The 26,557-nt window shown below is 43.9% G+C and overlaps 1 protein-coding gene across 1 annotated transcript in view; it reads left to right on the top strand.

The window, feature by feature from the left end:
• The first annotated feature begins 3,766 nt into the window (after positions 1–3,766).
• Positions 3,767–26,557, top strand: part of NUAK1 (NUAK family kinase 1) — a 48,908-nt gene continuing 26,117 nt past the window's right edge. The window contains exon 1 of the mRNA XM_061445040.1: positions 3,767–4,136. Coding sequence (XP_061301024.1) covers positions 3,834–4,136 — 303 coding nt within the window. The 5' untranslated portion in view covers positions 3,767–3,833. The remainder of the gene's footprint in view (positions 4,137–26,557) is intronic.

The raw sequence follows: 26,557 nt of genomic DNA, 5'->3' as shown, positions 1-26,557 counted from the left end.
CCTAGCAAATGTGTACGCCTATGCTCAGCTTGATCATCAAGCATGAGCAAAGCAACTTAATTAAGTCTATGGTTCTATGTTTCTCCACATACAGACCAGAGTTCAGCAGAGAGCAGAAATTTAAAAGAGCAGGATATTAATATCAGAGAATACAGATCCTTACATCCAGGAATCCCTTTAGTACTCATTTCTTCTCTTTCCTCTACATTACAGTGAAAGGTGTTCCAGTTCTCCAACAGCCCCCTGGAAGCCAAGAGGGGGTGGTAACAATACTGTTGAACACAACCACTGAAGTGTCTGTTTGTGTATAAATTATACCATCTCACCAGGTTACACTGCAATATACAGAATTTTGGGATGAATTTATAATCCCAATGTTGCAATCTTTATAGATTGTTTTTCAACTAACACTGACTTCAAGAAGGTAAGCCTGCTGATTATCTGTATAGCTCAGATTTGGTACAACATATCCCCCAATGCCATTCTGCAAATTAGAGCCTAATCCTATTTCCTTTGGAGCTGTCTAGCAGGAGTCTGCTGGTTTCAATGGGAAGATAATTCCTTTTTGTGAATATGGAGAAGCATTTACGTAAAATAATACTGTCAGAAATGAAGAATTCCCTAGTGATGTCTATAAGCTCAGAGAGCTGAAATTCTCACCAAATGTTTATTTCAGAAAGGATGAAACACCACATGTTTTACACTGACAGGAACAGCTAGAACAATGCAAATTGCCTACTAAAGTCAGTATTTAAGATTTTCTATTTCCATTCTAACATCGTCTCATCTTTCTTCTGCTATTTTTACCTCTTGGTATTCTCATACTTGTTGTGAAGAACACCGGTGTATTATTTGCTCTAGAGATTTTTATTCCTGTACTGACAATACTGACTGCAAATATGCTAAAAATTAAAAGGAAATATCTCTATATGGCAGTGACAAACTCAATCATATGTGTACTGCTATATTTATAATTATTTTTAATTCCCTTTGCTACTACAAATGAGCACAGAAAGTTTCTTGTGTCCAGTTTTAATTTACATATTTAATTTGCTTAATGCCCTCTGGCTGCACATTTAGGAGCATGGAACTTTAAAAAGGAGAATTGGTATTTGTAATGCTCCATAGTACCTGTGCTTATATTCCATTACAAAATTGGCATTTTTTATTTTGGAGCTTTTGGTGTTTTATTATGCCTTATATCTCTCCAAACACAATATATAGCAATAATTCATGACATACTTCCTTAATGAACTGTCTTGTCTCCTTCCAGGCAGCTAGAAGAGAATACTTTCGCGAACATTAACAACGCTCAGGAGTATAACATAATGAAAGCTATTTTCATCACTAGCATTCATGTTTTTCGGCTACTCAAGAGGTACAAAGGACCTGGATGTAGGCTATAATGAGTTCCAGCCTAAGGGCAACTTCCAGACAGCCGCAGCTGGACACTCTTCCCTGCTGCCTCTGGGGGGACCAAGCCCTTTCTGAGCTGCTCACACAGTCCAGCGCGCAGGCAGCTGGTGCAGATCAGCGCAGGACCCAGGCTACTCTCATCTTCGTGGGACTAGGATTGCTCTGGACATGCAAAACCGCCGGGCAGTTGTTACTGTCATCCTGACAAACTGCTGTACACTTGGCACTCAGCAACATCGAGACTCTGATTTAATCTACTTAAGTGAAGTTGCACTGTGGTGAACACGTGTCAGGACGATTTTTCACTTCTCCCAGCAGTCAAGGGCACCTCTCCTGTTCTCCGTGTTACCAGCCCTTTTCCTAGCTCCCTTCTGCCTCTTGGTGCTGCTGCATCCCCATTCCATCCCTGTACCAATCCCTGCCTCGAGCAGGTCTGTCCTTCATTGCTTCATGTGGGTGTTTCTTGGGGCATTCCCCCAGTTTGAGAAGAGCTACACAAGTGGGTTTCAAACTGAGGGCACAGAAGGCAGCGGATGCAGTAGCAGATCTCCCTCTCCTGCATGTCCAGGTAGCCCAGGCATTGTTTTATTCTGTGCTGGATAGTGGGAATGCAATAGTGCTTCAGAACATAAAACAAGAAGAACATGAAAGCTACCTATGTAGTCTTATTACCCAGAGGTGGCTACAGAACTGTTGTCCTTTCCAAAGTTAAAATGAAGGAAGGGCCTACAGGAGGACAAGGTGCTCTTTCTTTTTTATAGCAACAGAGTGAAGCTTCCCTTACTCTTTCTGCTTTGGAATAGCCAGTCTGCAGTTCACTCCATGAAAGAGATGTGGAGTTCCATGCTCCAGGGCTTAAGCCAGTATCAGGGTCCCAGAGATCAAGAACTCATCACAGGAGGTTTTACTTCTGGTAACTGCAGGATTCTTTCTGTCGTCCTCAACCTGTGCCATGTGGTGCTGGCTTCTGCCAGGAACTGCACTAGGCAGACTTGCCTTGAACCAGTGGAGCACTTCTGCTGATCCTAAAATGAAGCTGTGGAGGTGGTAATTACAGAGAGATTTCAAGTTCATCAAGTCAGAGGGGCTAAGGCTGCTGCAACCTCAGAGCAGTGTGTTCACTATTGCGAAGAAACCTTGGGGAAGTCCATCGTTACACACTAGCCTGGTGAACTGGAGGAACCATATGACACACCTGGGTTATCGCCCCATCACCTCGATGCTCCCAAGTTAGCTACCTCTGACAAACCTGAGCCTTTGCAGCAGCCAACCAGTCAAATCAGCTGAGCACATGGACTAATTTCTGTGTCAACACTCCAGCAGCAAGGAGGAGGGAGTTACTGAAAGTCTGTGCCTTGATGTCACTGTGGCCATGAAGCTGAACCCAGGATTTCAGAAAGTCTATTATCCTTGCAGAGCTCACAATCAGTCAGTGGGGAGGGCACCCCAAGCCAGGAATCACACATGAAGGTCTTTGCATTGATCGAGCAAACTAGCCACACTGGAACATGCCAAAATGATTCCCCCCTATGCAAGTGTAGATGAGGTCCTCAGTGACATCGTTTAGTGGTGGTCTTGGCAGTCCTGGGGTAATGGTAATGGGGTCCCTCCGCTCTAGATACGCATGGCAACCACTGCAGGACTTGTACTCGGGCAGGTTCCGTACAGTCTAAAACCTCCTGGAGCAGGCAAACCACACCAGCCCATGCCAAGGACCAGCAGCAGCCGGGTGTGCCCGTGTTTTTCCACCAGTTCCAAGTCCATGGAAACCCTACAGGAAACCCTCGCCTGCTTGGCAAATGGGGAAAATTAGGCGTTTTCTGGAAAAAACCTCCCAAACCCAAATGTGGTGCAGGCCCCTGCCCGCTAGCCCCATACCCACACTCACACCCAGGCTCTGCAGGTGCAACCGTAAGGACGGGGCCGACCCTCAGTCTCGCCTCAGCCCGGCCCTCAAAGGCCGGGGCGCTCAGCCGCGGAGCACGCCCGGGCTGGGGGCAGGCTGCCCTTCCCTCCCTGCCACGCCGGGGGCCAGCCCCGTTGAGGAGCCGCTTTCCAACAGGCCGGGAGGCTGGCCGCGGAACCCCGGCCCCTCAGAGCACAAAGGAGGTCCCTGCCGGACAGCGACCCCGCCACTCCGGCCTGCCCCTCCCGGGCCGCTGCGCTGGGGGCAGCCCAGCTAAGGCGGGGCGGGGCGGGGCGGAGCGGAGGGTCCGCCCCACGGCTGTGCCGCTGCCGCTACTGCCGCCGCTGCCGCCGGGGCGGGCGGTGGGGAAGGGGAGGAGAGTGTGGGGCGCTGCTGCCTCCGCGCCCCGCCCCGCTCCGCCGCGCCCCATGGTGCCGGCGCGGGAGCGGGGCTGAGGCAGAAGCTTTGAGGCCGGCGGGGCGTTCACACTCTGCGCCCGCCGCCTCCGGGCATGGAGGGCGCCGAGGCGGCCGCCTGCGGCAGCAGCTGCAGCAGCCCCGTGCAGCCCCGCTGCTCCTCCTGCGGCTCCGAGCCGGCCGGCGGCGGTGAGGCAGCAGCGGCGGCAGCAGCGGCCATGGAAGAGTCGCTCGTGGAGGCTCCGTCTCCGGAGGTAACGGCGGCGACGAAGCAGCAGGGGGTGAAGCGGCATCACCACAAGCACAACCTGAAGCATCGCTACGAGCTGCAGGAGACCTTGGGCAAAGGCACCTATGGCAAAGTCAAGCGGGCCATCGAGAGGTTTTCTGGCAGAGTGGTATGGCAGGCGGAGGGACTTCTCTTTGCCTTTTTCTTATATATAAATGTGCATGCATGTATATGTTTCTTTCCAACACGTACTTCAGGATGGAGCGGACTGTTTGCGGTCCCTCTGGGACCGGTCCCTGTATGTGTCTCGGTGAGGCGGCAGCCACGGAGCCCCGGGAGCATGTGAGCATCCCACCCGTGTCCACAGCCGCTTGGGTCCAGCCAGGGCTTTGTTTGGAGTCCAGATCCTATGGAGAAACTTAGTGTTTTTTTTTGGGGGGGGAGTGGGGGAGGGTAGTGGTGTAGTGTTGTAGTAACTCATCAATATGTTTTAAAAGGAGGTGTTATTATTGGAAGAATAGGGTGGCTTATAGTTTTTGTTCTGGTTTTACATGTGGGACCACTGTGACCAAGTTATCTTTCCCCAGTGGTTTACTGGAACCTGTCACATCCCCCAGCTAACCAAAGTAACATCGGAAGTGAAGACATTGGTTCTCCCATTAAAAATGCCATGATTCAGTCATACTCTTGTGACCTGAACTTTGCTGACACCTAAAAAAATTGCAGGGACTGCAACCCAGCCCCATTGGTCTTTACGATCCGTTTCACCGCTCAGCGGTGCCGGCTGGCTAGAGACTTTAAGCAGCCCGGACGTTGTCCAAGCAATAACTCAGCTTCAGCATTTCCTCATTGGTACAGTGCTCTAGCAGGGTTCAGAAATGCAACTGAAGAAATGTATGCGTTAGGCTTATTGTCATTTTTCCTTCCCTAAAATACGTAACTGTTCACAAAGGGTGAGCGAATGAGAAGCAGGCATTGCTTTAAAGATCGCCCAGAGAAATAGATGGTTTTCTAAAGAGGTCTTAGCACTGCTTCTCGTTTGAAAAAGACTAATTGAGTTTTTACTAGACTTCATTTAAAAGCGAGGCATTTCCCTTGTGATGGTATAGGTTTTGCCTCATGTATCTTTCCCTTTCTGTTGCCTGGAAGCTCAACATGCACCTAGAGGCAGAAGCAGCTGTAAAACAGAAAATGAAATTGCAGATGCCAGTAAGGGATGTTTTACTTTGGAACTAAGTATCTTTGTGTCTACAGTGAAAATGTGTGTTTCAGCCAAGTTGTAGAGTCGTATCATGTATGCTTTCAGTTTATTAGCTCATTTGGGGGCTGGCTAAAGAGAAACCAGAGATGGACATCTCTGCACATGCTCACACCAAGTCCATGATTTTTAAAGTTTGCTGTCTTGGCTGTTTTACAGTTCCAGGCTAACAAAAGCTCCAGAGCTAGGTTATATACTAACTACTATTTTGTAAGTACGTTAGTTTTGAGTTGCACTACCAAATGTAGTAAATAAGCAAATATGTTGAAAATCCCTATTTTCAAAAGACTTGATAAATTAAAGCAAAGGTGACTATTGTAAATATGAGATGCAGATTTGGGAAGGGCCCTCACAGGAGGAAAGGAGGTAGCATAGATGTGTATCTCCTCCAAGTTAACAGCATGCCAGGGCTTGCTTTATTTTGCTGTCAAGTGCTTCAGCTACACAGCTAAGAGTACTTAGATGATACAGTCTGAAGTGAATTTGTATGGCTAATGCCATCTCGAAATGGAGAGGGTGAAAATCGGAATACTGTAGTAATGTTACACTCTGTCCGCTGGCATGTAGAAGCTAAACAAATCCTTACTGGGTTGTGAGTTTTATACTGGAGTAATACAAGCCTTGGCGTGTGGCACTGTATAATTATTAACTAATCTGCAGGCGAGTTCTGGTGCAACATGTGTGTTTGACCTTTAACATCTGTGAGTGTATGTAAAATACCCACGTTTTGTCTGCTTACAGAGTAAAAGCTAGTTGTCAGGAATCCAGCCAGACCAAAGTGAATGGAAAATGCTTCTTGTTTTCTGACAGTTCCGCTGTCTGGCTGTTGGCGGTGAGCACTGATTGCTTTCCGTGGGTGAGATGAGAGCACTGACAGGATGAGTGATCAGAAAGGGGCAGAGTTTTCCTTCAGTTCCCCCTCACCACCACCTTTCTCTCCTCTTTCCTTTCCGCAGTTCTTGTTAGTGGGCAGCATTTGCAGTGTTGGTGAGCAGGTTGGACTGGATGCCCAGCAGGGGATGCACACAGCGAGCAAGTTATCTGTCACCCTCTTGTACCACATCCAGTACAAATCATCTCTGCAACTGGCAGCTAGGTAGCAAGAGAGAGTCCCAAGGTTGCTCTAGTCCAGTCCATTTGCTTCCTATTCTGCTACTGGTTTAGCTAATATTTTTTATCTTTACTCAGTGGGAAGCAGGTATTTCAAGGTGCATGGTAACAGATTGCAGAGCTGGACCTTGGCAGTGGTATTGTGTTCCCAGTTATAAGCCTTGTCCAAGCAATTCTATTTGGCCTCTCTGCTTCTCTTGTCTGTCAACAATCTCTTTAGCTGTATGGCATTTCCTGAAGATACCTGTATGATTAGCCAGGCACAAACTTCAGTTTTGGTGTCATCTGTATAAATGGAGAGCTCAGGAGTGAAATAGAAATTAGCAGATCTGCGTTACTGAAGTAAAACCAAGGTGAGAAGACAGTTTGATCCAAGGTACACATGTGCATTAGTCTTGTGCCACTGGAAATCAATAGCAGGATTTATTTTGACTTGAATGAAAGTAGTCTTTGGCACTTATCAACAGGTTGCATGTTTGTTCAAATCGTCATAGTTTCTTTGTCTTTCCTCCTAATTCAGTGGAAAGTGATCATAAAGCTTCCTGCCATAAAGCTCTGAGGTAGATAGTATGATACATTTAGTTTGTTATTGGAAACAACTTATGTGAATTTGTGTATTAGTTACCACAGTGACTGCAGACAGTGTTGCATGCTGCATGAAGCAGTTAAAATATGGCCTGCTACATGACGGATGAGGTGCCTGATATTGCCAGTAAGATTTCCTTCATTAATACTGGCTCAGTATACACTGTGTAGCTTACAGTATTTTAAATTAAGGCACCTGTTAGTAAGTGTAAGGATGAAGAGATGATATCGCAAGCCTGTGAAGTAACGCTCATGGTGACATTTCTGTGGGTGTTTTCTCCACTTGTCATCTTGCACATGTTAACACAAAAAGCTCAGTTCTTTGGTTTATGTATTCACTGTTTGTTAGCCAAGAAATCCACAGTTACACTTATGTCAGCCTTAGATAAGCTGTGTATTGACCACCTCTGGCTGATCCTATCCAAGATACATGAAGCTGGTAGGTGCTGCTGGATTCTTCAAGTAAATGATTCCACTGGGGTAAATACTCCTTATAATGCAACTTTAAAATACAGATAGGCATTTTCAGTCTTGCTGTCTGTCTTTTCCTGACATTATACAGAAAGCAATGCCTGGATACAACAATGCATTAGTATTAAATTAGTATAGGAACATGTAGCTCTTTAAAATATGGGAGACAACCAGATAAACCCTGTTAGACACCAGATAAACCTGGAGCACTCCCAGCAGAGTTTAACCCAGCGGTTCCATACCCCGGCTGTTACAGCTCCCTGTGGGTGCCCTCCTGTGAGGTGCTTTGCTGGGAGTTGTTTGCTCTCCCTGCCGCTGTGGACCTGGAGCCTGCTAACGCTGCTGGTTTCTTAAAACCTCTCATGAAGCGCCCTGTATTATCTGCACTTCCTTTTGGTTACCCTCTGTTCTTAGGAGACATTTTGCCATTTGCAAAAGCCAGGAGCTTTCTCCCCTTCTCTCCTTAGGCTGCACTTCAGAGGAGATAGGGAATAGCTGCAGGGGGCCTCCCATCAGCCTTCACCTCCTTCCCTCTGCTTGAGTGCCAGGACATCTTTTCTTCCTCCTCACCAGCAGGTGGAGGAAGCACTATTCTCCTCCAGCTGTTCCTCCAGACAGTTAATTATTTGGGAATTGATGACAAGCTGCAGCCCAATATGAAAAACAGGCACGCGGTGCATATCAGTGCAGGCATGTTATGTGTGGTGGTGTGTGTTGTTTATCTCTTCTGCATGGAAGAGTAGGTAGAAGGATGTAGCCAAATGAAATTAGTTTCTGTAAAAATCTGTTAAAATCTTGTAAAAAAAAAAAACAAACAGAACTTCTGGTCAACAGAAATAGTTCATTTACAATTCCAGTGAAAACCTTTGCTTTAAGACAGCTCTGCTTCATGATGCTTTTGGAGAGTTGCGCAGGGGTTTTGGAAACCCTGAAACAACAAGAGATTACATGAAAGGAGGACCTTTGTTTTGCTCATTGTATTTCTCCATATCATGACAAAACCCAAACATGAATACCAACAATGACAGCTCATGTCAGTAATTAAGGCCTTGTTGGCCGCACAACCATTTGTTTGTTTTCGGTGTGGTTTTCAGGGATTCCAAATAACAAGAGAAAACCATGCTCATGGGTCACTGAGTGCAGGGAAAGCCAGGTGGGACATTTGTCCCAATTCTCTTGTTTACTTTTGCTGGTCTCCCTCTCTTCCCTCTTATGCATGTGTATTCCCTTATCTTTAATAATAATGTCATATTTCAACTTTTTCCTGACAGCTTCTGCTTCAGTTAGCAGCTGGGTCACTAGTTAATACTAATTTTTGTCTTGATCACTCAGTATGCATCTTCTCCAGTATAATGTCCAAATCTGATGCAGAACTGTTTGGGTTTTTTTTGAGATTCTTTGTTGTTCTTATTAAGATATCTTCCTGTGTTGCAGACACCAGTGGAAGTATCTACACAACACTGCTGTGATGTAAAGTGCATGTACAGTACTTTGCCCAGCAGGATCCTGATTCGTGAATGTGGCTTCCACAGCTATGATAATACACTTGAATAATAGCAACAATGGCTTGTATCACTACCCCGTCTTATACATGACAAAGAAAAACTTGCCGATTGAAGCCAAAATCATCAGAAGTATCGGCTAGTTTTGAGTGCACAATCTGATACCTGATTTTTCCAGACATGCAGAGTGTATAACATCAGGGGCCTCAGGATGACAGCCTCCTCCTGCAGAGCTTGGTCTCTCCTGCCTCCTGGGCACTCTCTTTACCGTGGGTCTTTGTCCCTCGGTGACATTCAGCTTGGGTCTCTGTTCCCACCCCCTTTGTACTCCATTTGTGCTGCTGCCTCTTGCTTTGTTCTGCATGCCAGCGCTGTGACCCACACAGAAAGTGCTGGCTTGCTCCCTGCTTCTGAGCTGGTAGCTGCCAGCAGAACCTGTGCAGCCTGTGGTGAGGTGTTGCATACACATCTGCCACAGCACACTTACGTGGGGCCAGAGGTTCCTCGGTGGAAGAGACATTCTTGCAAAACATATTGCCAAAACCTGAATTACTTAAGGTGTGCAGACTGAGTTCTTTTGGGGACTCATAATGTGATTAAATCTGGACAATGTTTTCATGGTGCTGGAGGCATGTTAGTGAAACTCAGGTCATCCTCTGTAAAAGTTGTGCCAAAGCATGCATGCAAATTCTAGTTACAGAATGAATAGAAGTTGGAAAGATAATGTGGGCCTGAAAACAGTTTTGCTGTTAGTTTGTTATTTGTACCACCCTTAATTTTCAGATGTGCTCTGAGACTTTGGTTTCAAAAGGGAAAAGAAAAAACCACTGGATTTCATCTGATGTAATTCACAGTGAATATTGTGGGCTTATTATAAAAGGAGTTACTACCTGGTTGTTAAGTACTACTTACAGAAGACTTGTACTGCTACAGTCTTCACATAAACACTTGTGTAGTGGAAATGCCAAAGAAGACCTAAACATAAAGGGTTGCAGACAAAAACAACTGATTTCAGCAAGCAGATCATTAGGGGGAAGGCACTAGTACAAAATACTTGTTTTCTGCACTGGGAGTTCTTGTTGGCGAAGCAGATTTGTTCAGGGGAGTATAGTTCAGTGATATGAAAGTCTGAATTAATGACTAGCCAGTTAGGGGTCATCTGAATACCTTAGCTTGTCTTGTCAAATCTTTTACCAAATTAAAGAACAGCGTGTTCTTTCTGAGCTTTGAGAGGACATCATGTCTTCAGTGATGCTGGGCTTTCTTACAGGTGAAGAATGAAAAGTTTCCAAGAAACTGCTTCTTTCTCCCCTTCCCTTTTCCCTTTGTTGAACATTTTTGGGCAGATCAGTTAACTTCCCTGTGCCTCAGTATATATCCCTTTCTGAAGAGATACTACTTAGTAGAGGGAAGTTAGACTAATTAATGGGACACATTTTGGCCTGCTGTGTACCGAGTGTGGTCCGTCTAAATGGGAAATGCACAACAGAATTTGAGCCAATGTTTATAATGCAGCCTTCAGCTAAAAACAGTATAAAATGCCTAAGCATTATTACAAATGGTTTCATAGACCATATGCTGGAGAACACAACAGAATGGAAATTGCTTGTACCAAGTCTTTCATTAGATATGGCAAAATATACTGCATTTTTTGGTGGCATGTGTTCTAAAAATTAGTATTATTTTTTAAGAACCACAATGTGGGTTTGCCATGTGGAGACAATTATTGTATATATTGTAGTTTGGGGTCATACATGTTGAATAAAACCGTGTGGAATGTGCAGCTCTTGTGAGCAATTGTTTATTCTTTACAGAACTGTAATCATAGTTAGTCTGTGTTTTGTCTGGTAAATAAATAACTAGAAAGTCTTTGCTGGAGTGAGGAATTGCGAGGAAGAATGTGGTGGCCATGACAGTGCCAAGGAAGAATGCTGAACGTGAAACCAGTTCCAGGTATATAAGCCGTGAACACCAGCAGGCCAATGTGTGTACAGCCATGGTAATCAAAATGCAGAACATATGGGACATGTTTACAAGCCTTGTGTTCCAGGGATTCAGAAATTGGCTGACCTTTGTTTTGATGTGGGCATCTACCTGTCTTGAGTCTCTTCCTCCTGTACCATGCTTACGTACCTTATATCTATGTGAAGCAGGATGCTGATGCCAAAGCATCTTCTCTTACTGTACCATGTTCCTTTCAACAGGACACTTGTACAAGATGACCGTGAGGAGGGATGAATGCTGCTGCCAGTTCCTGCCTCTGGCATACAGTTATGATGGTTTGCATGCTAGTGATGGGCATGTTGGTGTGGGAATCTGACCCACGGAAGTTATTGAACTTGTCTCTTCTTGCTTCCTTTGTAAGTCAGGATTTGTCCATAAACTGCCCAGGCATGCAGCAGACACTTTATAGAAAAACTATTGTCATTAGCCTGATGGGTTGATGTACTTGGGATAGTTGGCATGTCAGAGGAAATGTCTCAGATGAAAAGGTCTCTGACTGAATATGCAGATTATATTTGTCAGTGTTTTTCCCTCGGATATCTTCCAGCAGATGTGAGTACCATGTGTGTCCATTTAATAAACTAAACTCAAAATAATTTCCACTTTGCTAGATAGCTGAGGGGGGTGGGGAGTGAACTACAAAGCAAGGTAAAAACTGCATATGTGTGTTGTTATGTTTGATGACCAATTCATTAAAGCCATAAGTGTATCCAGGCTTTCAATAGTGTTCTCCTGCTGTTGCTTCCTGTACTCCCTGGCTACAAAATCAGTCTCTATGGCTCTCATTTGTCTTACCCACATGAAAGACTTCGAGCATCTGCAAGTTATGATTTGAGAAGTATCTGCTTTTAAACAGAATATATGTATCGCCGTGTCTTTGCAGGCAACAGAGTATGTTGTATAAATTAGGGGATCCTAGACCTTTGAACACTACAGGGCTGGGTGCGATAACTTCATGTCTGGCCATACCCATCAAACATCCTGGACCCACACCAAAAATGCCAGATGTTCAATAGATGTGGAGAACCCTCCTGTAACCTTTGCTGTGTGTTCCAAAGGGGGAAAGAGGCAGGGGGCAAGATTACAGCCGTCCCTTGCTCTTGTGCCATTTTAGTACATTCATTTGAGTTCAGTATTTTTTTATCTTTTGAACTAAAGACCATGGACCAACCCTCAGTTCAGTCTGTTAAACTACTGCATGGAGTAAATGCTTAGTGCTCCCTAACACTCCAAAAGTGGGTAGGCTTTGCTCCTCTGGTGGTTTAAGAGGCATCAGTCCTTAAAGCAGCCACTGGCCCATGGTGGGATGCAAGGCCTGGGACCTGCTCAAGTGTAACTTTTCAGGCTCTGCTCTCACCAATGGAGGAAAATAAAATACTTTAATGGGTGGTTCCTTTCATTAAAAAAACCCAAAACAACCCAGCCACACAGCAGCTTCGGGAAAAGGGACTGGCATGGCTGGCATGTTTGAAACTGTCCTGGCCAGTTGTAGGTGAATATAGAATCACAGAATAAACTCAGGTCTTGTGGTTTGCAAGTGTTAAGAAGACAGTTGAGGTTGCTTAGGTTAATGTGTGACTAATGTAACTTAATTTCAGGTTGCCTCCTTGGCCTTCCCTTCTCTTTGTGTCAGCATTCCTCAGCTCACCTCAGCCACACCTCTGGCATGGCACCTGAAGCCATTTGCTGTTGGATTCCATGGGATGCCAGCCTGGTGCAGGGGAGGGTCTCCTGTGCTTTGCGTGAGGCTGTCAGCCTCTGTGACAAAGCATTGCTTGGTCAGCCATTGTGTCCTTGTTGCCTTGCCTTCCCGGGAAGTGGGGGCCTGTGGTAATCCCAGAGCCCCTTGGCTAACCTGGCCTGGTGGCCAGCATGTGGGACGACTTAAGCAGAGAGGCTGGAGAAGCCAAGTGTCTTTGTTATGAGATCTGGCAGCTTGAGGGACTTGCAATTATGCGAAGGTCTTACTGTGCCGAGGAGCTGAGTCAGCATATTTGGGCTCGAGCACCACTGCCTTGGGATAAAGATACCAGTTTAGGGATATTAGGCTTAAAAAAAAGCAAAGAGGAAATGAATTGTTCCTATGGAAAGATACCATGCCAATTTTGGAGACTAAATTTAGCCATTGATGGGCAAATCGGAACAATTTGGGTCCTGTTGCTGATGGAGCGCTTAAAACCTCCATATCATGTTTCCCATGCACAAAAAGGCATTTCATCTCTGCTATTATTTCTAATCTCCATGAAACACCTGATGGTGAATGATATTTCCCTTTATTTGAGCCACAGGTATTATTTTAAAATTGAGTGTGAATATTTTTTTGATCACTAAGGTTAGTGATGAGGGTTAGATAAAAATACCTGTTTGAGCCATGTGGTAACTAGACAAACATTCCTTTGTTCAATGGTGTTTTATTACATTTTTAGCCATTTTTTATCATTGTCATTTTTGTCATTGATGCAAAAAGATTAAATCTTTTACGCACAAGTCTGACAGGGGAAGATGGCAAAGCATTTGTCAAAAAAATAGCTGTTGAGGCATGTGTTTGGAGCTGTCATTTATTAGTGTATTTTTGCCATAGCACTCTGCTCAAATCAAATCTCAAAGCTTCCCCAGTGGAGTTCGGCTCAGGAAGGAGCAGCGAAGGCCTGGCCAGGGGTGCCTGAGGGCACCTGGCACAGTGGTTTTGGCCGGGTCGTGCTGTGGATTGTGTTGGCATGGGGGTTGAAAAAAAGCCTTTGAGAGAAGAGGGGAGAGCACATCCTTCCTGGATGGTGCATGCTCTAAGGCTATGTGGCCTGGAGCATGATGTAACTATGCTCCAGTGCAAGACAAAAATGCCTCTAAGATACCTGCTGGAGGAAATACAGGCTTGGCTGGCCTGTGCAGGGGTACAACTGAGAGGCTTCCACACACTGCTCTCCTGGGAAGACTCCAGGCCTATACATGAAGCATAGTATCCTTCAGGCCCCTTGTCATAGAATGGTTCAGATTGTCCCCTTTGTTCTCTTTAGGGTGCCAAAATGAGGTGAAATAATGAAATAGTTATCTGTGTGTTAAAGCTCCATCTCCTGTATGAGCTAGGTATGCTTCAGATGCCCAGGGGGTGAGTGGTTTCCTTGAGGTTCATCTGGAAATTGTGTAGACGTGGGGAGAAAGAGACAGGGTCAACCACAGCTCCAGCACTGCGCTGAGGGAAGTTGTTCCTTGTATAGGTGTAACCATCTCAGGAAGGTCGCTTGTGAGGTGAGTGTCCTTTTTCATGGCTGTAGTCACACTTTGAAGGGGTGGTACTGACTTTCCATAGGTAGCCAGCTGTTGTGTCTTGGAGCCTGGTCACTACTGTGTACCACTGCTGATCACTACTTGGTCACTGTTGTGTCTTCACAATCTAGGAGGAATAAGGACCTTTGGCTAGACTGTGCAGTGCATTTGCATCCAGGCCAGGGGCTAGCCATCTTTTTCAGCAACGGGGTTTTTTTTTTGGTGTACAGCTTGAGAGTTTTCTACCTGCCTCTGTGTTTCGATAAAACAAATGTATTCTCCCATCCTCTCTAGCATTTCATGATGAAAACGTGGTCTAATGGGACCTGTGAAATGCCTCATTGTGGGTTGTGCATTGCTTGCGAGGAATTCAGTGGGGGAAGGATTTTCATGCTGTACTTTAACCTCCTTCCAGCCTTTCTTGGATGAAAGGAAAACTCTGCAGCCGTGAATGTAACTGGTTATCATTATTGGATGTCATTACTCACTCACTCCGAGCATAAAACAACAAAAAAAATCACATCCCCTGTGATGTCCGTGGGTAAAACGCTGCTCTCAGTTACATTAACACTGTTGTAAAACAAAGAGTAGAGATCGGCCCTTTGTTTCAGTTGAAATATTTGTTTAACGCAGGCAAGGACTAAACAATACACTTGAAAGCGATTTGTGTTATTGTCTGTAGAGCAGAGCTTGTATTTTATGAACTGGCTGATCATAAAGACAGCATAAATCATGTAAAGCATTCTCATTTACTTTTTCTTTCTTTTTTTTTCTTTTTGCAGATGGGGCTTGTAGAGTAGAGTTGCAGTCAAATGTCTGCTCCAGGATATTTTAGTTGAACTGTGTGAGTGCATTAAACAAATGTAATGGCTTTTTGGAAAGAAGCGCTGCGTGTTTCAAACCAAATGTTTTACATAGAGAACATCTGGGTAGTTCTGGGTGTTTGTATGTGGAGCACATCAGACAGCAGCCGTAGTGAGCTCAGCTGGGAGGTTGCCTGGGATGTAGTTGTAGGATATGACAGTTCGGTTGTTATGGGGAATAACTCCTATGAAGTACTGCCATAAACTGAATGTTTGGCACAAACAGCTATGTCTTTGTTTTACTGTACACCCAAGTTATTCTTCTTATCTGCCCAGCAAAACTCTAGACAATGTTTAAACAGCCCAGTAAATGTTGGCACCTCTGAGCTGTGGCATGCTTATTAAAGCAAACTTGAGGAAGCCGTTACTGTTACGGGGAAACAAAGCTTGCTCTATTTTCAACGAAGCACTATTGATTCCTGCCACGGGCAACGCAGTATGTGCAAATGGGTTGTGGGGTTGAGATGGGAATGATCGATGTTCCAGTGGTGTTGCATGGTGTTGCTTTGAGGAATGTGAAGATGCAGAGCTGGTGAAATGCATATAATTAGCCTGACATTAGAGTTTATTAGAGCTACTGGAAGGACTTTAACCTGATTATATTAAAAAGTCTGCTTTTACTTCACAGCATCAGAGGGAATATATTTCCAGGAAATGTAGGAAATGTTGAAAAATGTCTTATTTGGGAGTTGGTGCTTAAATTATTTCTGCAGTTTAGCTGAGGAATGCGTGGTTCAAATGAGATTAAAGTTGTGATTTCCAGAGTAGCAATGCAGCGTCCCCTTTCAGGATTGTTTAAGTAAAAAGTTAAACAAAGTGGGTTAGGCAGTCTTTTGCTCCAGTCCCTTGTGGACAGCAATTCACATTGCGCAGCACTGGTTTAATAGCCCTGCTTGGTCTGACATGATTTGTGGTATTTGCTGAGATGATTTTCTGGATTGAGCAGTGTGAGAGGGAATTGCTCCTCACTCTGAGGAAGGGGGTATGTCCAAGTCTGTGCGAAGGTCACTGGCAGGGTGAAGTGGGAAGCCTGTGCTGCTGCTGTTGCACTACCTAACAGCTTAGCTTTTGGCAAGGGGATCCCAGAAATCTGAGTGCTAACTCTCCCTTGTTCAGCTGACTCCAGCCAAAACACGTGCCAAAAAAGGTGTTTGTGCGTGTTGAAGAAGGGGGCAACAGTTCTGGAGATCACAGGGGTCTGGGTGAGTTCTTAGCCAAAAGCTTTCCATCTAGAAAAAAGATGGCTTTGCTGTTTCTCCCCTCCAAAGTTAACCCTCCCCGGAACTGCTTAGAACAACTGCCTGCAGTTGTGAGCTCCCCGTCTAGCAGGGAAAGCTTGAATTATGTGTTTAAGGCTACAAAATTGCTTGATCGCCAGCCACTTAATTGTAGGAAAGCATAATTCATTCCTCACCCTCTCATGTCTATTCCAAGCCCAACTGGCTGCAGGGAGCACGAATGTTCCTGTTCCTGTGTTACTCTCTCCACTGAGATATTAGGGTGGCCCTGGTAATTTACCTTCAATAAATAGAAGGGAGCAACAGGAGGTTCCTCTACCTTCAGGGGTACAAATATTTCTCGGATATCAGAGGCGGATGGGGAAGAAATGTTAGCAAACTCCTTTCCTCCCTCTGTAGCAATTCCACCATGATCTGTCATAAATTCTAGGATAGTCCCTTCCAAAAAGGAGCCATTAAATAGGTAATGTCAAGGCAGAACAATGTAATACTGAAGCAGTGCTTTTACAAAAACAAGTTTAATATTGCAAAGTGATCTGCAAGCTCTGAAGTGAAATAACCTGGGTGAGGCTTTGTTACACTATTGCCAATCTTCTTGTTTGCCAAGTATTTTTCCAGATAGGATGTGGGTTTATGGTTCACTAGATTGCTACCAGAAAGTGGCGTTTATATTTTGATCCACCTTAAATCAGTTTAGAAAAATATGCTAGATATAGGTGCTTCTGATAGGTCTGTGCCATTAACTGTTCCAACTGTGCTGTTCAAACACATCTGTGAAACTTCTATGATACAATCTCTGTGGCCCACCATCCTTGTGCAATGAATCCCTGCTCATCAGTGTTAATCCAAAAGCCTAAACTATATAAACTCAAGTTTAAAATCTCTCCACATTTCAAAATTCCACTGGGTTAATTAAGAATTTGAGATGCTTAAGCAGTATAATGTTGAGTTTTAATGAGCATTGTGGTGCCTGAAGGTACGGACGTTTCTTCCCAAGTTTTCCTTGTACTATTGTAATTCTCATGGTGAAGTAGCACTTCGTTTTTTCTTCAAAGGACTACAGGACCAGGAAAACAAAATTAGAAGATCCACACAGTACCAGCTGACCTCACATTTCTGGCAGAGGAGATATTGTGAAGGTGTGCAAAGCTCTCAGTGTTTCTGAGGCTTCTCTGAGCTCACAGAAACTTCAGTGAGAGAGTAAGCAGTCACGTTTACTTACCCACATCTCCTTCAAGCAGGATGTACCAGTGAATGAAAATGCACTGTCAGGTGGCTTCTTGGAGAGAAACTAGTTTTAAGGAAGAGTTCAAACAATGTCTAACCCCCTTCCTTGTTTAATGGGAATTACAGCCTTGCACTGATTTAGCACCTTTCACTTAAATGTGCAAAATCACTTTAGGGACTCTGGTAACTGCTGAAGTTACCATTATTTAGCAGTTACTTAGCAGCACATTGCAATAGTTTGCAGTTGCTTAGAGGGTGTGAATAACCCCATTTCCAACTGAAATTACTGGGAGGAATTACAGGAGACTGTAATTTTCAAACTGGAACTAGATCCAGGCACCAGGGCTTTATACCGCTCTTCTTAAGAAAGTCATAAAGGGTTTGTTCTAATGAAGTAGCCAGGACTTTGGTTTTGCATTTCATCCCCGAATCAGTGCCTTGAACAATGTGCACTCCTACTCTGGAGGATTACTTCACTGTGGTTCACTGCTTAATCACAATGAAAAAAACAACCTTGAATTAAAGTTCCTCTCTGCTGCCTCAGGTTAGCATTTTGTACTGCATCAGCAGCTGTGGTAGCAGTGAGATCAAGCCTCAAAATTAATGTGAAATCTATCTTCCAGGTTTTGGAGGGGGAATCTGTAATACCCATCTAACACTGAGAACTGTAAACTTGGGGCTTGTGAATACTTTCACTCCTCTTGGGCTTGACTTGCCAGTAATTTAATTAGTGCTAAACAGTCTGTGTGTAGACTTGCAGAAGTTGGACTGACACAGGATTCGCTTCCAGTGACTTCTCCTCTTTTGCACATATGTTGGATGGAGCTGCGCTGTGTTTGGAAGCTGACCGTTAACGATTGCACAGTTCTAACCTTATTTAAACTATGATATAAACAGACGTGTTAGAAATGGATGCTACCAGGATTTTTCATACTTAAAAGTGAAATCAGCTTTTTTTTTTTCCTACCCTGCCTTTTTTCCCCTCCTGTTCTTTTTTTTTTTTTTCCTTTTTGGTTCCAACAAAATTGTATCCTGGAAGAGAAGCAGTTAGACTTTGTGAAGTCCCAATTCAGTATAGCATTTGGCTTTAGTAAATGTGGAAGCCAAAAATAAACATCTGCTTGGCAACTTCACCAGAAGTTAACTGTAAATGCAATTTTCATCTTTTCAGTGGATGGGGCATTTAGTGCTGGTTAACATCTATTAAGAGGAAGGATCCATAGTTGAGGTTGTAAAGCACTCTTTTTTTCCTTTTAATTATACTTGTGATCCTCCATTGCCTTGGGGAAATCCCCTACCCCGCTTTCTTTCCAGATATAATTTCTTATGCCAAAACATGAACTTCCCTTGAAAGCTTCAGCGTACTTGGATGGGATATTTATGAGTTATTAGACTTTGGAAAAGAGATGGTCTTCCATCCGTCTGTGCATGATGGCCCCAAAACTTCAACTTGACCATTTTTTATCTTTTCTTTAGGCCTTCAGAATTAGATCATAAGCGTTAGATATTGTGTCTTTGGATATTCAGAAGGCTATGTAGTTACACTTAGAAGTGAATTAGGAAAAATGTAGGCAGTTCTACTCTTTTCTCCAGGAAGGTGAAGTCTGCACATGACAGGGACTCTCCCAGGATAACAGCCTTGGGGTCCAGTCCTGGCAGGCCATGACTGCAAACATCTTCAATAACCTTGCCTTGTCAGGCCTCTGCTTTTTAGAAAATCTTTTGCAATCTCTGCTGCTATCAAGACAAACTTGTTTCACTGTGTGTCAGGGAGGATTTGAATGGAAGCAGATTTGCAGTAGTGGGCTCTTATGGGACAGTGGGCATGGGAGAGAAGGGGCAACTTGAGGCGCCACTATGGGAAACACTGCGTTATTGCTGCAATTGGTGATTTCTTGTAGGATCTTTCTAAAACTGAACATTCCTACAACGTAGGACTTCAGTAATGTTGTATGAAATCCTTTTATTTTTGGGAAAGGAGAAGTTTTTTGCGAGGTTTCTGACATGTATCAGTGGACTCTCCATTTTTGAGTTCTCTAGCCCTCCCTACTCCCTGTGTTCAAGATTCACTGCCCCATTATAAAAAATCAATAACCAGGTTGCTAGCATGTGTTTTTAAATGCTATTGGAATAAACCAGATGAATGACTTTTTTTATTCCTTGTGGTAAATCAGCCCTGGAATGATTAATATAGAGCTGTAAAATCTGTCTGGTAGTAAGGGTGACTCAAGGCCAGGATTCTCGGCACTAAATGAAGAAAGGTCTGCCAGAGATGCATGGTGCAAATATGCCAGGCTTTATGGACATAGCTGAGGGTAGGGGTACCAAACAATGAAGGGATGTAAATTTTCCAGTAAGGCAGTAGTTACTCAGGAAATGTGCTCACAAATCCTGTTAACAGGCACCGTATGCGGGGGTGAGGAAAGAAGTGGAGGAAGGGTGTTGTACGTGTTCCTCCTGGCACCCACTTTGTATATGTACAACATAAATGTGTTCATCTGGTGCCTTCTACTGTTTATTAAAACTTGCTTCCACAGACATTTTCCTTTGTGAATAAAGGGGGAACTAGAAAGAAGATATAACCCCTTTGCCAAGTGTTTGTGATTAGTTAATTCCTCTTCATTTGATGAATCATTGTTTTTGAGATGATAATAGGAATTATGATCAGCAGAATAAGAAGAGGAAAATTAAACCCAAGGTAGTTGTACCTTGGTTCTCCAAGAGGGACTGGCACTGACTTGGAACTTTTAATGCCTTGGTGCAGGAGTGAGTTTCTATACAGGTAGTGAGTGATAGAGTGGCAGTAAATCAGCTTTGGTTTTAGAAATACGATCTTTTTTATATGATACATTGGGGAGAGGGGAATGAAGCACAGAGGTGCAGGTGTTTGCTGTATGCTTTTACCATACAGAGTGAGGCAGCTGTAAAATATACCCTTGCCTCTTAAAAGCAAATGAACTTGAAAGGTGCATCGTGGCACATGCGTCCTTGCCCTTTATGTGTGCAGCTGCTAGTTCACAACAGTAACAGCGTTTTGTCCTTGGTAACATCCATGACATGAACAAACATGCAATGGAACAAGAGTAATGGGCAGAAGCCCTGAGATTTAAATCGGCAGAATCTCGCTGGGTGCAGATGGCACCAGTTACCGCTCCAAGCAACACCCCTGATTGCTGCATAGTTTGCAAACATATCAAAACCATAGAGTTGGGCCATTGATAAATAATTAATAAGGATTTTTTGGCATGCTTGTCTCCCAGGCAGTATCACCATGGAGATGACCTGGCTTTTCGGATCTGAAAAGTAACACTCTCCAAAACAGCGGCATTGTGTTGACCTTACTCCTTCTCTAAAAGAGAGAGCTGTTGGAGATGTGTTAGCAACATGCACAAGGCCAGGCGCTAATTTTGCTTAAACTCACAATGGCCTTTTATTCAACTTTTCAATGAGTGCACGAAGTGTTTTCTATGACTGTGCAAATCTTGTTCTTGAAATTGCATGTCCTGTGTGATTCTCTCTATTACTGCATTTGGCCTGCGATTGGAGTCTCAAAGATAGCTTTTTTTCCCAGCAAACGTGGAAGATGCTTACAAAAAGAAGTGGGAATACCTTTGCAGAACCGTTTGGATGCTTGGTTTTCTTGTAGGGGTATCCATCCATGGCTCCTTCTTCCCACCTGGAAGGTCCAGAGACCGGATAGACAGTTATTCAGCCCATCCACTGCCTTTCCTTTCTCTCTGTGCAGCCTCTGGAAGTGCCATTTCAATGCAACTGCATTATCAGCATCATCCTCCTTATCATTTGATTGCAGCAACCTCAGGGACTACCCAATTTCATAGCTTTGTTTCTCTTCCTCTTATGTTGGTGATGTCTGGGCCAAGAGCCATAGGCAGAGACTCCCCTGGAAAAAACATAATACAGTGCCAGACGTTATTCTTTCTTGCTCAGCTCCGTGGAGCTGGAGAAAGAACAATGTGCCTTTTCTTTCCCCACCCCCAAACATCCTCTGCTCTCCCTTTCTCTTCTCCCCTAGAATAGGTTGATCCACCTATTCTTTACCTCCCCGCCCATGCTGGCACTTGGCACGTTGCACTTCCCACCTTAGTCTCAAAGAAAGGAAGCAGAGCTGTGAAACTGGCTGGGCTCACCCACTTCCCATTGCTGGGTGGGGATGGCTTCATTTCAGAGCTTTCGGAAAGGAGAGGTTTATGTGTATTTAACCCTCCCCTCCCTCTTCACCCCAAGAAAATAGTTTGTAATAATTTTCTTCAAGCTGCATTCCTGAAACATCTCTTAGTAGCAGCAAGCTGGTTTCCCTTTCTTGGAGACTGCACTCTGTCCTGGTACCACTTTCCTGATGCTCCACTATAGTATTGCAAGAGCCATCTGGAATTTGCTCCAAGCACTGGTGGTATGCACAAGAGCTGGAACCAGCTTGGAAGTCACAGCCCACACGGTGGAAAGAAGCAGTTTGCTCATATCTCACCACAGTCCTAAAAATAGCCCTGATAGATAATAACGAGTGGAATATTGTTTTCAGTGGGACTGAATGTACTGCATGCAGAAATAGCTGGGGAGGGTTCAGTGGTTTGTGGCATTCAGGTGGTCAGCCTCAGTTACAGCACTGACTGACTTAAAAATCTGTGACTTTCTGCACTGCGGCTAATCTTGCCACATCTCAGCTGGAAATGAGGCAAATGTAGGTTTATTAAATGGAAACAAACACATGAACCAACTTCCTTGGTTGAAATCAAGAGAAACAGCTTTATGCTTTGATGAAAATACAGCTTTGTTGCTCATCCCAGGAATGATAATGCCAGCAGTGACTCAGCAGACACAGGGATTTGATATGGAAATGGGCACCTACTGCCTGTCATACCCTTTGCCAGTTGTTTAGACTTTGAGATATTTTTCTCTACATGATGGTTTTGATCTGCCTCTGTAAAAAGAAAATTCTACCCGTTTTGCTCTGCCCAGCAGCCAAGAAGCTCATTAAAGGAGGAGAGACATTTCTCTCACAGATAGGACTGAATGTACAGAATCCTTTGCAACCGTCATCCTTTTGAAGTAGTTATAGGTCAATTCAAATTATTCATACCAAACAAAAGCAAAGAAGAATGAAGTGTGTTGGAAAACACTTAGTAATCTCTCTACACCAGTACAGAGGGTGAGTATAAATCCTCTTTCCAGCAAAAGGAGACAGGTAATTTATTGCAGCCTTGAGGAGAGCAGCTTATTTCTCCACTCTTCCTGCCCAGTAAACTCTGCAAGCTGACTCATTGAGGGATGGGAAGCCAAAAGCTGTTCTCCCTCTTTCCTGTCTGCTTCTGGAAGGTAGAGCAGCAGTGTTGCTGGCCTATGCTTGTACAGAGCATTTGGAAATGCCTGGCAATATTAGAGGTTCATACCCACCCTGCTTTCTCAACCCTGTGCTATATGTTTTGAAGAGGCCAGCCTCTCTCCCTGCTTCTGAGCAGAGGATGGTACCAGAACCGGCAGTGCAGGTGGAGGTGGTTTCAGTCCATCTCTTGTGCGTCTTTCTCCCCCTTTAACCTCATGTGTGGGACCGTGTTGCCATCAGAGCTACAGAATACATACTGAGGATTTTACTGGTGCATACAGCCAGTATTGATCCCCAGAGAGACCTTTGCATGGCCAAGTTTTGAGCTGTGACCTTGGTGCTTATGCATATAACTTCACATGTGCGAGCTATCCCACAAAAGTCAACAGCCTGCTCGCATGTGTGAAGTTAGGCATGTGCTAAAGTGTTTTTCCAGATTGGATACTGTGTCTACAGGGGTTTTGGGTGAAGTTGAACCTGTTTTGTTGGGGTGAAAGGGTTTAGATTTCATTATTAAGAATCTGATATGTTACTTTGTTTGAGTGCAAGGTCTTGGAGTTATCTGAAATTCTCATTAAGACAAGAAGCTAGGAAAAATACAAATTCCTCCACTAGTAAGGTTAATAAAAATAGTATAATTAAATTATCTAAGTCTTAAAACCAGTAAAATATATTGAGAAAGTGTGGTAGAAGTATAAGTACCGTGTTGTGAGAGTACCAAAGGGACTAACAGCACTTTCTCTGCAGATCCTGAGCTGGAATATTTGGAGTAGTTAATGTCGCTGATATAAAAAAGCATGTTGCGTTTGCCCTGCTCTTGATTCATAGGCTGTGACCCTTAATAAATTTAAATGTTGTATACCGTGGAGCTGTTGCTTTCAGGGAAAGCAAGGAAGGTAAGCAGGCAAGGAAGAAAGAAAAAGACCTGAAGAATGAACAAACAAGTTCTTTCATAAGGTATTTCTTGATTGAGATTATTTCTCATTAGGCTTAAATTGCTCAGGTTCATCATGTACCGTATCTGGCAGCAGTCTTGCAAGTGGGGTTTTGAAAAATGGAGCCAGCTCTGCCTGGTGTAAAAGCATAAGTGCACTTTGAAAATGTATTTTTGGGAATACATTTCTGAGTAAAATACATTTAATGAAAGAAATTCCATTATTGATACTTTAGAATACCTGGAAGAGAGACTTGGTTTACAACCTGATACCTTAACATACAGCTAAGGATCTGACATTGCTCAGAGAGATGAAAGCAGTGTAATATATAATAAATACCTGAATTATGGTCATGACTAGTAATGTTTCCATGAAGTACTTCAAAAAACCCTGACCAAACTGGACTGCTTTCTTGTTTGTGGTTTTTTTTTCGTATCGGTAGACTTAAGCCCAAGTAAGTTAAGGTCTGAGCAGATGGAAGCAAGTGAAAGAGACTTGGCTGCCAGAAATCCCTTTCTTAGAGAGGAAGAGCTGGAATCAACACTGTCCTGCTGTTCCACTAATGCTGCTTTGGGATGCCAGCTCTGACAGTGACAGTCCGCTGGTAGCAATCACTTGCTGTTTAGCCTTTCAGACCAGGTCACCAGCAAGGCTGTGCACTCTTGAGCAGCTTTGATATGTGGATCCTGTCGACTTGGGGATTGTGCAGGCTACCAGGCAGACAGTGCGTGTGAAAAGTATTTATTGAGATGCTTTCAAACTTTTCACTTCCCTGAAGCTCTTTCTGAGGGGGAAAAATAGCAATTGAACATAGGCAAAGGTATCAGAAATCAGCCTTTAATAATCAAATAGTTTGTTGAGCCCAGCAGTCCTGTAGTGTGTTACACAATTTGGGAGGGAGAGGCAGGCAGCAATTTCTGAGACGCTACTGTCCTTGTTTCCTTTAGCAGTTATATCAGCTTTCAATTCCATTTCCTCATCTCCTGAAAGCCTCCCAGGGTTAAATTAGTAAATGGCTGCACTCTGCTTTGAGCATGCTCGTGTGCTATGCAAACCGACAGTTACATTCTTTCATTAGTACATGCCCGAAGTGTCTGAAGCCTTGCTCCTGCAGAGTGCTTCTACTGGTAACATGCTGTGCCCTGACTGAGGGGCGCTGCCTCCTTCACAGCACTCTTGCTGTTTGTCAGGATCGCAGGGGATGGTCCGAATGTGGGCAGATGGATGCCTCAGAGGAACCGGCTGCCCTGGCTCCATTGACACCACTGGAGATAGTTCGTGCATGCCAGTTGTCTTTTCCTTGTTTCCAAGCGCTGGTCACTGTGATCTGAAGTAGCTGAGGGAGGGAAAGGGGAGTCTTGAATGTTAAAACCTGAGGTCTTGCAGCCTGGATGTCACTGATGATACCAAGTACTCTGGGCTGCTGAATTCTACCTCTGCAACTGGGAAGTGATGTTTTCAGGAGAGTTTAAGTACAATCTTCAAAAATTGCTGAAAATTTTGGGAATGCCCGTTATAAAGTAAGGCTCCTACATGCCTTAAGCACTGTTTAGTGTGGGTTGTGAGACTGTAAACTCTCTGGTCCTGTTGAAAAATATGTTCCCAGGCAACACATCTGTTTGCATTTGAAGACGAATCCAAACAAATATTTACAGACTGCTTTTCAAACACATTTGCATTTTTGTATCTAAAAATGTATGTTTTCATATATGCAATTATTCCACAGAGGCCATTTGCAGTAATTAAGTGTAGATGTACAAGAGTCCTGTCTGTGAAGCAGAGTCGTTAGTAGGAGGTTGCCATGCCCTCTGGGGTGCTGTTATTAGTTTACCAGCCATGAATGGTGAAGAATTTGCTCCCTGTTGTATATTTGACAATGAAACCCTTCTTAAAGTCTTCCTCAGAGCCAAGTACAAGACTGTCTTTTAATAGATAATGTGTTTTTACCTATGTCTCTATTTATTTTTTGCAGGAATACACATGCTGCTCCAAGAGCCACCCACATTCTTCTTGTATACAGGGTGTATTTGCATTTGCAGCCTTTCCCAGTGCAAACATGGGAAGGGGGAAAAAATCCAACCTTGTTTTTAGTGTTAGTTGCCTTCTCCATCTCTAGAAGTACTTGGAGATTATCCTGATCACGTATACAATTAAGATCTATTTTATTACCTTTTCTAAAAACACGTGCCAAGTAGATAAGACCATAGTTATGTTTGGTACTTTTTAAATCTCTATCCCAAATGCTTGGGTCAAGAGGAAGAAAAGAATTGTTTAGGTTTTAACATGCAAATTGTTTTGTCCCTGGAATTCTGCTTTTCTTTCTGTTGTCCCAAAGAAGGCTAGCTCTTGAGCGTGACCTTAATTTTAAGCATGTGCTGAAATCTTTGGGAGTTGAAGGAGATGGGGCATGTGCTTAATGCTTTTTTGAACAATGTTGCTTTTCAGAGTTGAAGGCTTTGTAGGAAACCTGATCTTTTAAGCTAGCTCCTGTTTATGTACGTTTCTATTTTATAATATTTTACATTTTTTGTACTTTCTTCAATATCCTTGATACTACCTCATATAATGAAAGCAATACCAGCCATGCCACTTGCAATTACTGAAGTAGGCAGTAAAATTATGTTGTTCAGAAGGAACTAGGGAAATCACATAAATCACAGATTTACATATCTTTTCCCAGGAGAAGTCCACAGTAGTTGGCTGCATAGAATGGCAAAAGTTTTGTTTACCCGTAAAAGGGTGGTCATCTCAGCAGGCCAGTGATGCCTTTCAAAGATGTATTGATTTAAACT

Source organism: Pezoporus flaviventris, unplaced genomic scaffold (genome assembly GCF_033815535.1).
Source record: "Pezoporus flaviventris isolate CSIRO_AGI_PZ_B2104156 unplaced genomic scaffold, CSIRO_AGI_Pfla_v1 ptg000002l, whole genome shotgun sequence".
In the NCBI taxonomy this organism is placed as follows: Eukaryota; Metazoa; Chordata; class Aves; order Psittaciformes; family Psittacidae; genus Pezoporus; species Pezoporus flaviventris.
The sequence above is the reverse complement of the archived record's forward strand: the minus strand, read 5'-3'. Positions and strand labels throughout refer to the sequence as shown.